Consider the following 14,716-nt stretch of genomic DNA (forward strand, 5'->3'; position numbering starts at 1 on the left):
ATTCTAAGATCGTGCTATCTATAGGTAGCATTATTGGAGAGTTAGAGTTGTTTCTGGATTTAGATTTTTTAAAATACAAACACTCATGTTGTTTTTAGCCAGAGGGATCACATTTTCTACCCATTCTCCGTAGAGACACGTACGCTAAGGACCTATGTTGAATCTGAGTAACAATGCCTGTTTCTTTACAGATCGCCAGACTGATTGAATGTGAGAGAGTATCAGTGGCATTGGAACTTAGCAACTTCCTAAATGATTCCAGCTATGCCCTTCAAGCTGTGACTCAATGTTATGGACTTCTTGCTCCCATAATTTATCACAATATTGTTTTGGTACCTGTTGTACAGGTAAGGGTATTCCTCTCCCCAAGAGAAGGGAATCTTTATAAAGGCAACTTAACAATTCATTTTAGAAAAGAAAAGCCATGTATCTCTTATAAAGGGCAAATAGGTCAGGAATCAGTATTATGAAATTTTAGGAGTTAACTGAAAAACACTTTAACAAATTATATGTCTGGGCACATATAGATAAGGACATAAAATAGGTTTCTCTGAAAATATTCATCCCTGTTCCTGTCCATATTTAAATATTGGCAATTTACCTTTCTAGAGCTTTAAAGTTATTTTAATTTTTATGTTCTTGTAGTGTCAGAAACAACATTTATTCAAGGCATATTGTTAAATTCATCATCTGGAGAAAAACATGGTGGGAGACCCAAGACAAAATACCTGGTGTCTTGGTGATGGAGGAGTTAGGATTTACAGGAAAAGGGTAGCTGAGACCTGGCTGAAGGGATTATATAGTTTTTCATGTTTCTTAACATATCACCATGGATTTAGTGGCTTGACAGGACACTCATTCACGTTCTTATAGTTTCTGTGGGTTAAGAGGTTGAATATGGGTTAGCTGGGTCTTCTGTTTAGGGTCTTATGAGGTTGAAATCAAAGTCTTGGCCAGGGCTGTGATTTCGTCTGAGGCTTGAGGTCCTTTTCTGAGTTCACTGTTATTGATAGAATTCATTTCCTTGAGGTTTTACATAGGAGGTCCTTAGCTCCTAAAGGCCAACTACTAATTCCTTGCCACATGGCCCTTCCACATCATGGCCCTTTGCCTTTTCAAGGCTGTTGGAGAGTCTCCTCCAGTATGCTGTGAGGAGCCTCATCTAGGGTAATGTAATCATGAGACTGATGAGCTTATCACATTCAGGAGCCCCACCCACACTCAAGGGGAAGGAATCATACAGGGCATGTACACCAGGGGGAAGAATCTTGGGGACCATCTTAGAATTCTGCTTACCACAGGAAAGTAATGAGAGATGTAAGATTTTGCTGCTGAGACTTGCAGAAAGTTATCGCCGTCATTGTGACTGTCATTGTCAGCATCATGATCATCACTGACACATTTTTTGTCATCCTAGAAGATGTGAGTGAACTCACACAAAGTCCAAACATTTTTAGTACATGATCGAGAAGACTAACTAGACAGCTTGAGTAACTTAAAAAAGATTCACCTTGGAGGGGCTCTACGGCGCATAGGTGTGTCTCCTTCTCCTACATTCCCTACAGCTGCTGGAGATCTGCCTCCAGAGTCTAAAATCTAGACTCATAGTTGACAGCCTTCTGGGTCAGTTGTAAATAGATGGAGCAGTTCTCTCAAGTGTGGAGTATGGTTCATCCAAAACCCAAAGGTGCCGACCTGGTGTGGTCTTTCTTTTTAAAGGTGAGAGATGCCAGATGTCAGACCTACTTTGGAGGGGGTATCCCAGCCTCCCCCAGATATTTAATGTAGCAGCCCTCTGAATCTTCACTGAGTCTATTTTTACCCATTGGAAGGTGTTTATCAAGGTCTTCAATGTACTTCACATTTCTTTATCTTTAAGTCTGAGTAACACGATGTCATTGATATAGTGGCCCAATGTTTTGTTTTGAGGAATGTCCAGAAAGTTCATATCCTTTCACATAAAATTATGTCAGAAGTGATAAGAATATTCATTGTCTTGGGACAAGACTTGAAATGCATACTTTCATCTGTCCAATGTTAATGAGAACTTGGATAGAAAAGAAAACGTTAGCTATATCAATGCATACCTTTTAATATGTATTAGCTTAGCAAAGATACCACATTGGGAACAGCAGCTGCTCAGTTGGCTGAGTTTATGGTAGTCCATTGTTACTTTCTAGAATCCCACTGATTCAGGATACCTTTGGCTAGAGAATGGATTATAGCTATGGGAAGTCTTAGGAAAGAAGTCTCTGATTGAATTGTATTGTTTGGAATTGGAAAAGATCAGTAGAACAGAGGGTAGTTTCCAGAAATAGGCCTTAATATATATGAGAATGTAATATATGACAGAGTTGTCATTCCCATTCAGTGGAAAGAGAATGGACATTTTTACTAAATGATGGTAAAATGCCTGGATATTCATCTGAGAGAAAATAGAGTTTGACCCCTATTTGTACCATATACAAAAAGTCCAGATTTATCAAAGACTTAAGTGTAAAATAAAGCAAAAACTTTAGGAAAAAATTTCCCAGGAGATGACGTGTGCAGTCCGGGGTTTGGGGGGAAACATTTCTAACCAAGACTGAACTTCTAACAGCAACAAAGAACCTATGTGTAACAAAAAGGACTATAACAAAGATAGAAGAACATTTATAGATTTGGAAAAAAATTATCTCCAAATGCGACAGAGGGCAAGTATATATACATGTATAACAAAAAGTCTTACAAACTGACAATAACCTAATAGAAAAATAGGCACAGGATATGAATAAGCAGTTCACAGGAGAGCAAATCCAAGTGAGTGAGAAACATATGAAAAGATGCTCAAATTCTAAATACTCATAGAAATTCACATTAAATTAACAATGTAATATCACTGGCAGGATTGAAAAGATTTGCTGGTGAAGATGTGGGGCAATTGCATTCTCATTCATACATGGGGGAAATGTGAATTGTTACAAGCATTTGAATTTTGGTAAAGTAATTTTAATTTAAATTAAATTAAATCTAATTTTAAGCAAGATTAAAAACAAATATACCTGACACAGTAGTCCCTCTGCTAGTAATTTATCCTATAGAATAAAATTTTAATAAAATTAAAAATACATTTATCTGACACAGCAATTCTTCTGTTAGTAATTTATCTTATAGAATAAAACCTCCATTTGAAATAATGTCACTCCTAGTTCCACCTCTTGGTTCCTGGACCTGAGGAACCTACTGGGACACAGTGCTACATACTGTCATTGGTTTAGAATGTATACTGTGTTCTGGAGGATGGTATCTCATCTTCACTGGGTATCATCTCAAAGCCAGCATCTTGATTGCTAATCATAGTTGGCAACTGAGCATGTAAAAGGGTATTTACTGTGACATTCTTGTTGTTGGCAAAAAAGCTGGTGACAAAGAGAAGTAACAGTACCCCCAGATTGTACAACCATGAAAATGTGCACCATGAAGTCCTAGAAAAGGCTGAGTAAATAATGGCTGATCCACACCAAATAATATTATGCAGCCATTAGAAACAAACAATGAATTAGAGCTATACCTGTAGACTTAGAGCATTTCTTACCAGACATAGTTGTCCAAAAACCATGTCTGGTGAGAAATGTTCACAACCAAAGATATGGTTGAAGGAAAAAATACACACTTCAGAGAAGTATTTATAAATCCCATTTTGTAAAACAACAACCCTCCTAGGTACATCATGTTTTTATATACATGTATGTATTTATATTTATATGAGCTTCGGGAAAACTCCAAAACTACTAGGGTGTTCACATGATTTAGGGATATGATATGGTAGCATGGGAGAGGCCGATTAGGGTGGGGAGGAATTTAAAAAGTCTTAGAGATGAGTGTACTGTAACAATAGTAACAGTATTGTTAGAATGAGAGCTTGAAGCAATTAATGTGCCCCCAAAGAACCAACATTCATATATTAATTTGTCCTTTGGGTTAATCTAAATGGTGAATGATTGATGCAATCTCACGCTACTTTTGAAAAGCTAAACTTATTCGTCTAGCTCTTGATCAAATTTAAGATTATATAATATGAAGTAAGGAGAATATGAAGTAAGTACCAGTATTAGTTGATTTCCTGAGATATGAATGTTTGGTTTTAATTTTAAAGGAAACTATTATTTCAAGTACCTGGAATCACTGTGTAATATTTAATATGCCATATAAGCTTCCATTTGGTTTTTCAAGGTCCTTCTATACCTGGATGTGATAGTTTTTCAAATACATGTCACATTCTGACTATACCTTTTATGATACTTATCAAAATATGCTTTGCTTTATAGTCATTTGTGTTTTTATTTTATTCTTTCCACTGATTTTCAAGTTGCTGTAGGTGAAGGACTAATCTCAAAATTGAATGTATCAACTTTATCTCAGTGTACTCTCCTTTATTCCTAATAAACAATTTATCAATAATTATTGATAACAAAATTTTATGTCTTAAAGCTTGCATTATTTGAATGGAACATTTTCTAATGAAATGGGTAAGGATGACATTTTAAAACAAAAATCATTGTGATTCTAATTTTTAGATCCTGATAAAGTGTATAGTGGTTTTGCAAGGACTACCAAGTATTGTCTGCTCGAAGAAACATACTGCGAGCTTTGAAAGTATACAACACATGATAGCTTGTTGTATTTTCTACATAACAAAGGTATTTATCTCATTCTTTATCTAGTATTATAATATTTAGGAGCAATGATGATTTGGAAAGTCTACTTTTAATCACAATAAGAACACTTTTAAAAATGGCACCCCAAAAGCATTTTTAGATCAAAAGCAAATGTAGAGGCCAAACATTATAGAATAGCAATCTGTTGTTGAACTTTTTGATGAAACTGTGGTGCTTCACAAACTAAAACTTGATGTTATTGAAATAGCATTAGTATATCTATATATATATATTTATTATTATACTTTAAGTTCTAGGCTACATGTGCACAACGTGCAGGTTTGTTACATAGGTATACATGTGCCATGTTGGTTTGCTGCACCCATCAACTCGTCATTTACATTAGGTATTTCTCCTAATACTATCCCTCCCCCAGCCCCCCACCCCCCAATAGGCCCTGATGTGTGATGTTCCCCTTCCTGTGTCAATGTGTTCTCATTGTTCAGCTCCCACTTATGAGTGAGACCATATGGTGTTTGGTTTTCTGTCCTTGTGATATTTTGCTGAGAATGATGGTTTCCAGCTTCATCCATGTCCCTGCAAAGGACATGAACTCATCCTTTTTTATGGCTGCATAGTATTCCATGGTGTATATGTGCCACATGTTCTTTATCCAGTCTATTATTGGTGGACATTTGGGTTGGTTCCAAGTGTTTGCTATCGTGAATAGTGCCACAATAAACATACGTGTGCATGTGTCTTTATAGCAGAATGATTTCGAATCCTTTAGATATATACCCAATAATGGGATCACCGGGTCAAATGGTATTTCTAGTTCTAGATCCTTGAGGAATTGCCACACTGTCTTCCACAATGGTTGAACTAATTTACACTCCCATCAACAGTGTAAAAACGTTGTATTTCTCCACAACTTCTCCAGGATCTGTTGTTTCCTGACTTTTTAATGATCGCCATTCTAACTGGTGTGAGATGGTATCTCATTGTGGTTTTGATTTGCATTTCTCTGATGACCAGTGATGATGAGCATTTTTCCATGTGTCTGTTGGCTGCATAAATGTCTTCTTTTGAGAAGTGTCTGTTCATATCCTTTGCCCACTTTTTGGGGTTGTTTGTTTTTTTCTTGTAAATTTGTTTAAGTTCTTCATAGATTCTAGATATTAGCCCTTTGTCAGATGGATAGATTGCAAAAATTTTCTCCCATTCTGTAGGTTGCCTGTTCACTCTGATGGTAGTTTCTTTTGCTGTGCAGAAGTTCTTTAATTAGATTCCCTTTTTCTATTTTGGCTTTTGTTGCCATTGCTTTTGGTGTTTTAGTCATGAAGTCTTTGCCCATGCCTATGTCCTGAATGGTATTGCCAGTTTTCTTGTAGGGTTTTTATGGTTTCAGGTCTTACATTTAAGTCTTTAATCCATCTTGAGTTAATTTTTGTGTAAGGTGTAAAGAAGGAATCCAGTTTCAGCTTTCTACATACGGCTAGCCAGTTTTCCCAGCACCATTTATTAAATAGGGAATCCTTTCCCCACTGCTTATTTTTGTCAGGTTTGTCAAAGATCAGATGGTTGTAGATGTGTGGTGTTATTTCTGAGTCCATTGGCCTATGTATCTGTTTTGGTACCAGTACCATGCTGTTTTGGTTACTGTAGCCTTGTAGTATAATTTGAAGTCAGGTAGAGTGATGCCTCCAGCTTTGTTCTTTTTGCTTAGGATTGTCTTGGCTATGTGGGCTCTTTTTTGGTTTTATATAAAACTTAAAGTAGTTTTTTCCCAATTCTGTGAAGAAAGTCATTGGTAGCTTGATGGGGATGGCACTGAATCTATAAACTACCTTGGGCAATATGGCCATTTTCACAATATTGATTCTTCCTATCCATGAGCATGGAATGTTCTTCTATTTGTTTGTGTCCTCTTTTATTTTGTTGAGCAGTGGTTTGTAGTTGTCCTTTGGATTCCTAGGTATTTTATTCTCTTTGTAGCATTTGTGAATGGGAGTTCACTCATGATTTGACTCTCTGTTTGTCTGTTAATGGTGTATAGGAATGCTTGTGATTTTTGCACATTGATTTTGTATTCTGAGACTTTGCTGAATCTGCTTATCAGCTTAAGGAGATTTTGGGCTGAGATGACGGGGTTTTCTAAATATACAATCATGTCATCTGCAAACAGAGACAATTTGACTTCCTCTTTTCCTAATTGAATACCCTTTATTTCTTTCTCTTACCCAATTGACCTGGCCAGAATTTCCAATACTATGTTGAATAGGACTGGTGAGAGAGGGCATCCTTGTCTTGTGCCAGTTTTCAAAGGGAATGCTTCCAGTTTTGCCCATTCAGTGATATTGGCTGTGGGTTTGTCATAAATAGCTCTTATTATTTTGAGATACATTTTATCAATATCTAGTTTATTGAGAGTTTTTGACATGAAGGGCTGTTGAATTTTGTCGAAGGCCTTTTCTGCATCTATTGAGATAATCATGTGGTTTTTGTCCTTGGTTCTGTTTATGTGATAGATTACATTTACTGATTTGTGTATGTTGAACTAGCCTTGCATCCCAGGGATGAAGCCCACTTGATCGTGATGGATAAGCTTTTTGATGTGCTGCTGGATTTGGTTTGCCAATATTTTATTGAGGATTTTCACATCGATGTTCATCAGGGATAATGGCCTGAAATTCTCTTTTTTGTTGTGTCTCTGCTAGGCTTTGGTATCAGGATGATGCTGATCTCATAAAATGAGTTAGGGAGGATTCCCTCTTTTTCTGTTGATTGGAATAGTTTCAGAAGGAATGGTACCAGCTCCTCCTTGTACCTCTGGTAGAATTCGGCTGTGAATCCATCTGGTCCTGGACTTTTTTTTGGTTGGTATGCTATTAATTATTACCTCAATTTCAGAACCTGTTATTGATGTATTCAGAGATTCAACTTCTTCCTTGTTTAGTCCTGAGAGGGTCTATGTGTCCAGGAATTTATCCATTTCTTCTAGATTTTCTAGTTTATTTGCATAGAGGTGTTTATAGTATTCTCTGCTGGTAGTTTGTATTTCTGTGGGATTGGTGGTGATATCCCCTTTATCATTTTTTATTGCGTCTATTTGATTCTTCTCTCTTTTCTTCTTTATTAGTCTCGCTAGCAGTCTATCAATTCTGTTGATCTTTTCAAAAAACGAGCTCCTGGATTCATTGATTTTTTTGAAGGCTTTTTTGTGTCTCTATCTCCTTCAGTTCTACTCTGATCTTAGCTATTTCTTGTCTTCTGCTAGCTTTTGAGTGTGTTTGCTCTTGCTTCTCTATTTCTTTTAATTGTGATGTTAGGGTGTCAATTTTAGATCTTCCCTGCTTTCTCTTGTGGGCATTTAGTGCTATAAATTTCCCTCTACACATTGCTTTAAATATGTGCCAGAGATTCTGATATGTTTTGTCTTTGTTCTCATTGCTTTCAAAGAAGATCTTTATTTCTGCCTTCATTTTGTTATTTACCCAGCAGTCATTCAGGAGCAGGTTGTTCAGTTTCCATGTAGTTGTGCAATTTTGAGTGAGTTTCTTAATCCCAAGTTCTAATTTGATTGCACTCTGCTCTGAGAGACAGTTTATTGTGATTTCTGTTCTTTTACATTTGCTGAGGAGTGTTTTACCTCCAATTACGTGGTCAATTTTAGAATAAGTGCGATGTGGTGCCGATAAGAATGTATATTCTGTTGATTTGGGGTGGAGAGTTCTGTGGATGTCTATTAGGTCTCCTTGTTCCAGAGATGAGTTCAAGTCCTTGATATGCTTGTTAATTTTCTCTCTCATTGATCAGTCTAATATTGACAGTGGGGTGTTAAAGTCTGCCATCATTATTGTGTGGGAGTCTAAGTCTCTTTGTAGGTCTCTAAGAGCTTGCTTTATGAATCTGGGTGCTCCTGTATTGGGTGCATATATATTTAGGATAGTTACCTCATTTTGTTGAATTGATCCCTTTACCATTATTTAATGGCCTTCTTTGTCTCTTTTGATCTTTGTTGGTTTAAAGTCAGTTTTATCAGAGACCAGGATTGCAACCCCTGCTTTTTTTTGCTTTCTGTTTGCTTGGTAGATCTTCCTCCATCCCTTTATTTTGGGACTGTGTGTGTCTTTGCATGTAAGATGGGTCTCCTGAATACAGCACACCAGTGGGTCTTGACCCTTTATCCAATTTGCCAGTCTGTGTCTTTTAATTGGAGCACTTAGCCCATTTACATTTAAGGTTAATTTTGTTATGTGTGAATTTGATCATGTCATTACAATGCTAGCTGGTTATTTTGCTCGTTAATTGATGCACTTTCTTCATAGTGTCAATGGTCTTTACAATTTGGCATGTTTTTGCAGTGGCTGGTACCAGTTCTTCCTTTCTATGTTTAGTGCTTCCTTCAGGAGCTCTTGTAAGGGAGGCCTGGTGGTGACAGAATCTCTCAGCATTTACTTGTCTGTAAGGGATTTTATTTCTCCTTACTTATGAAGCTTAGTTTGGCTGGATATGAAATTCTGGGTTGAAAATTCTTTTCTTTAAGAATGTTCAGTATTGTCCCCCACTCTCTTCTGGCTTGTAGGGTTTCTGCCAAGAGATCCACTGTTAGTCTGATGGGTTTCCCTTTGTGGGTAACCCTACCTTTCTCTCTGGCTGCCCTTAACATTTTTTCCTTCATTTCAACTTTGGTGAATCTGACCATTATGTGTCTTGGAGTTGCTTTTCTTGAGGAGTATCTTTGTGGCGTTCTCTGTATTTCCTGAATTTGAATGCTGGCCTGCCTTGCTAGGTTGGGGAAGTTCTCCTGGATAATAACTTGCAGAGTGTTTTCCAACTTCGTTCCATTCTCCCGTCACTTTCAGGTACACCAATCAGACGTAGATCTGGTCTTTTCACATAGTCCCATATTTCTTGTAGGCTTTGTTCGTTTCTTTTTACTCTTTTTTCTCTAATCTTGTCTTCTCCCTTTATTTCATTACTTTGACTTTCAATCACGATATCCTTTCTTCTACTTGATCGAATCGGCTACTGAAGCTTGTTTATGCTTCACACAGTTCTCGTACTGTGGTTTTCAGCTACATCAGGTCGTTTAAGGACTTCTCTACACTGTTTATTCTAGTTAGCCGTTCGTCTAACCTTTTTTCAAGGTTTTTAGCTTCCTTGCGGTGGGTTAGAACGTGTTCCTTTAGCTTGGAGAAGTTTGTTATTACTGACCTTCTGAAGCCTACTTCTGTGAACTCATCAAACTCATTCTCCATCTGGTTTTGTTTCCTTGCTGGTGAGGAGTTGTGTTCCTTTGGAGAAGAGGCATTCTGTTTTTTGGAATTTTCAGCCCTTCTGCTCTGGTTTCTCCCCATCTTTGTGGTTTTATCTAACTTTGGTCTTTGATGTTGGTGACCTACAAATGGGGTTTTGGTGTGGATGCCCTTTTTGTTGATGTTGATGCTATTCCTTTCATTTGTTAGTTTTCCTTCTAATAGGCCCCTCAGCTGCAGTTCTGTTGGAGTTTGCTGGAGGTCCACTCCAGACTCTGTTTGCCTGGGTATCACCAGTGGAGGCCGCAGAACAGCAAATATTGCTGCCTGATTGTTCCTCTGGAAGCTTCGTTCCAGAGGGGCACCTGCCTGTATGAGGTGTCTGTTGGCCCTACTGGCAGGAGGTGACTCCCAGTCAGGTTACATAGGGGTCAGGGACCCACTTGAGGAGGCAGTCTGTCCATTATCGGAGCTCAGTCACCATGCTGGGAGAACCACTGCTCTCTTCAGAGCTGTCAGGCAGGGACATTTAAGTCTGCCAAAGCTGTCTGCTGCCTTTTATTCAGATATGCCCTGCCCCTAGAGGTGGAATCTAGAGAGGCAGTAGGCCTTGCTGAGTGTGGTGGGCTCTGCCCAGTTTGAGCTTCCCTGCCACTTTGTTTACACTGTGAGCATAGAACCACCTACTCAAGCCTCAGCAGTGGTGGATGTCCTTCTGCCTGCCAAGCTCTAGCCTCCCAGGTTGATCTCAGACTGCTGTGCTAGCAGCGAGCAAGGCTCCATGGGCATGGGACCTGCCAAGCCAGGCATGGGAGGGAATCTCCTGGTCTGCTGGTTGCAAAGACCATGGGAAAAGCACAGTATTTGGGCAGAGGTGTACCGTTCCTCCAGGTATAGTCACTCATGGCTTCCCTTGTCTCGGAAAGGTAAATCCCCCAAACCCTTGTGCTTTCTGGGTGAGGTGACGCCCTGCCCTGCTTTGGCTGGCCCTCCATGGGCTGCACCCACTGTCCAACCAGTCCCAATGAGATAAACCAGGTACCTCAGTTGGAAATGCAGCAATCACCTGTCTTCTGCGTTGATCTTGCTTGGAGCTGTAGACTGGAGCTGTTCTGATTCAGCCATCTTGGAAGCAACTGCATTTGTATATTTTATAGGCATTATATATGGTCACACAGAACATATTTGTTTAAACCCTAAAACATTAATTATATATTTATTATACTGCAGTAAACCTGCATATCATCTTATCAGGTTGTGATTTTAGTGGAACCTGCAGGCAGACTTTAAGTATCTTAACCCAGCCATTGAGGTAGTGGGGCTTAGAAGGTATCAAGAAACCAAACAGCTGGATTAGAAGTGAAGAGTCAGTCAGTAATGGAGGGGTGTGTTAATCTCATGACATTAGAATGTAAACAATAATGTTAGGCCTGAAGGAAAGGGCTGACTAGGCAGACTCTAAGGACAATCCTGAGATTGGTGTGCGGGACCCTGAACTCAACAAAGGACAAACTGGAGAGGTGAATTCAGACTGTGCCAGTCAAGAGTGCTGTATCTGGACATCTCAACCCAGGAGAAGACATAGGCAAGAGTGTGGTCAGAATAGAAACAGATTTTTCATTTTTGTTTCATTCCTTCATTCAATATGTATTTACGATTACCTATTTGTGTCAGGCACTGGTTTGGGCTCTTGACATATGCCTGAAGAATTAAAGAGAAGTCCGTAGTAATTGTAGGAGGAGAAGAATGAATCATGAATGACACCCAGGTTTCTAGCTTAGGTGATGAACGGATGGTGGTGACACAACAGGGATGCAGGAAGATGACCACTAAGGGATAGGATGATTGGGGGAGGCTTCGCTCTTGGGATGAGACTTAGGTATGCTCTGAGCAAGAGTTACAAACTCAAATGCCTACTGAGACCAAGCAGGTAAAATAATTGGTGAATTGGTTGAATGTAAGACAAGGTTTGTTGGGTCCTGAGACAAACTAGAGATTAGGTGTACCTACCTGTAGGCATTCTTTATTTAAAAAGAAACCAACATCATCTCACAGAGCTTGTGATTTAGTGGGGGTGGGGGGTGGGGTGGTGACAAAAAACAAACATACGCATAAAATACAATTTCATGAAGCTTTAAGTGTTATAAGCAAAAAGAAAAGCAGTTAAAGGAGATAGATTTATGGAGCTGAGCCTATTTTAGACGGGATGACCCTGTAGTAAGAGGAAGAGTAGAGCTGAGACAGATGGAGGAGGAACAGCTTTGTTGGCAGAGGGCATGAAGGACTATGCAAGTGAATAGACTTAGAGGTTCATGACCAATTTTAGCCTACAGTTGAGTGGGCAGGTTTCAGCAGGGCAGACCATTCATGTGGAGCAATGGATTCCCAACCTGTTGACTTGAGAGTTATTGTAAGAGGTCTATATAGCCATAGTCGTGCTTAGCGTTGTCTGTAAACAGAATCACTGTATTCCCACGTGTTTTGTGTTTGTTACAAAAATATGGGAAAACAATTAAAATAGTTAACTAAATTTATTTAGGCTTTAATGAGAAGAAATACTAGAAAGTATTTATTGTAGCTCAAAGGCTTGCAGGAAGGCTATTTGTTTTAAGGTAAAGAGATGAGGAATTCTGAATAGACAGCAGCTTAATCACACATCCCAGACTTTTCTCTTTTTCAGTTTTTATTTTGGCAGATTATAGTAGCCTGAGCAGGCCAGTTGGTAAAGGCTGGAGGGGGTATCTTAGGCCAGAATATCTGAGAAAAAGGCTTTTTATGGAACCTCATTCACCTTGGAAACGAGAAGGAACTGAGACAAGAGGCAGAGAGGTCAGCTTGTTTGTTCTCATTGCTTGGCTCAAAGACCAGCATTGTGTGGTTCCTCAAAGGCTTTCATTGACAGAATCCAGTGATTCCCTCAAAGAAGGTCCATATCTGCCTGCCTGTTTTTATGTGGTTCTCATAGGACCTTTGCAGTTTGATCAGAGATCTGGAAGAATGCTGTGTAGGTGAGCTCATTTGAGCCATTGCTTTAGTTAGGATGTAAGCTTGCTTCTGTGGAGGTCTTGCAACAGAGAGGCTTCTACCCTCCACCTTAGCAAAGAAGCCATTATTTGCTCTCTGTTCATGGCCTGACCTCAAGAGCAGGAAATAATATTCGTTCCATTGCTCACTGACTTACCAGTGCTGGAGAGACTGCTATGACCTGGTCTGTGTAGATGCTGAGGGAACATAAGCCATTAGCAGGAAGAAAAAAGCAATTACTCACTGAAGGAGACTCAATACTCCAAGGAAAGAAGAGCAAGCCAGACACCAAAATCATTGTGTTTTTACTCTCATCATGTTGGAAAAAGACTAGAGAAGGCTTGGTTAAAAAAAAAAACGCAGAGAACACTTTTAAGAAGATACAATCATGTGATCTAAAAGAAAACAAACAAATTATAACCCTTCTGTAACTGAACAAATGAATTTGATTTTTGATTAAAAAATCAAATAGATGAAGATTATGGTTATGGTATTTCTTGAGTCAAATCTGAAAGCTCAAGAAATACCCCTTCCAACATAGTACAGAATTACCTAGAGGTGGTAAATGAATTCAAAAGGCAGATCCAGAAGTCATAACATGAAAACGAAAGAAGTCTGGAGGTAGAAAAGAAAAGCAAATGCAGAAGGAATAGGCTTCCTGAGTCCCAGGCAGGATTAATATAAGAATACATATGGAAATACATGTGGGTGAAATCCCTGAAGTCAAAGGATAAGGACAAATCTTAAAGTTTTGTGACCCAAAGAACATTTATTTGCAATGGAAAGAGAATCAATTAGCTTCAGACTTTTTTTTTTTAATCAGTGATGCTAGAAGTTAAAACACTGGAACAACATTTGTAGAATCCTGAGGGAAAAAGACCGAGGTCCAAAAATTAATATCCAGGAAAGATATCATTCATTTGTCAGGGCAAAATAAACATTTTCAGAAGTGCGGGCATTTAAAAAGTATTCTGCCCATGTACTTATCTGAGGAAAACACTTGAGGAAATACTCTATCAAATGACAATTGATTCAGAACAGAAATCCCAAGACAGGGAAAGACGAAAAGGAGAGGAATAATGGGAGCAATGAATCTTGCAATATATGTATTATTAAAATTAATTAGATAATAATGATGTGACTAGGACTTTGTAATATAAATGCTAAGTAGGTATTCTTTAAATAGAAGAGTCATTCTTGAAAGAAAAATTTATTAGTAACCTAGACCTAAAACTTCCATCCTGTTTGGCGTAAGGAGAGGTATGAGCAGGTAAAGATTTTTGGTGCATGGTTGTGCGTTTTATATATGCATATATATATATACACACACACACACACACACACACATACATATAAAATTATTATTTTTTGATAGAATATAAATGTGTCTCTCTATATACATATTTAAAGGTGACTCAGAGAAATATGTAACCATGAGCAGAACTTTACAGCATAGTAGGACTTTTTTTTTTTTTTTTTTTGAGGCAGAGTCTCACTCTATCACCCAGGCTGGAGTGCAGTGGCTCAATCTCAGCTCACTGCAACCTCTGCCTCTCCAGTTCAAGTGATTCTCATGCCTCAGCCTCCTGAGTAGCTGGGATTACAGGCATGCACCACTATGCCCGCCTAATTTTTGTATTTTTAGTAGAGACTGGGTTTCACCATGTGGTCCAGGTTGGTCTCAAACTTCTGACCTCAGGTCATTCACCCGCCACACCCTCCCAAACTGCTGGGATTACAGGTGTGAGCCACCACGCCCAGCTGCATAGTAGGACTTCTAAACTGACAGGGAGGAAA

General features: G+C 38.8%; 1 protein-coding gene across 1 annotated transcript in view; it reads left to right on the top strand.

Annotated features, from left to right (window-relative positions):
* Nucleotides 1–14,716, top strand: part of CFAP54 (cilia and flagella associated protein 54) — a 372,948-nt gene that overhangs the window by 109,668 nt on the left and 248,564 nt on the right. The window contains exons 25-26 of the mRNA XM_055357441.2: nucleotides 192–347; nucleotides 4,557–4,679. Of these exons, the coding sequence (XP_055213416.1) occupies nucleotides 192–347; nucleotides 4,557–4,679 (279 nt within the window). The remainder of the gene's footprint in view (nucleotides 1–191; nucleotides 348–4,556; nucleotides 4,680–14,716) is intronic.

The sequence above is a fragment of the Gorilla gorilla genome, chromosome 10, assembly GCF_029281585.2.
Source record: "Gorilla gorilla gorilla isolate KB3781 chromosome 10, NHGRI_mGorGor1-v2.1_pri, whole genome shotgun sequence".
Classification (NCBI taxonomy): Eukaryota; Metazoa; Chordata; class Mammalia; order Primates; family Hominidae; genus Gorilla; species Gorilla gorilla.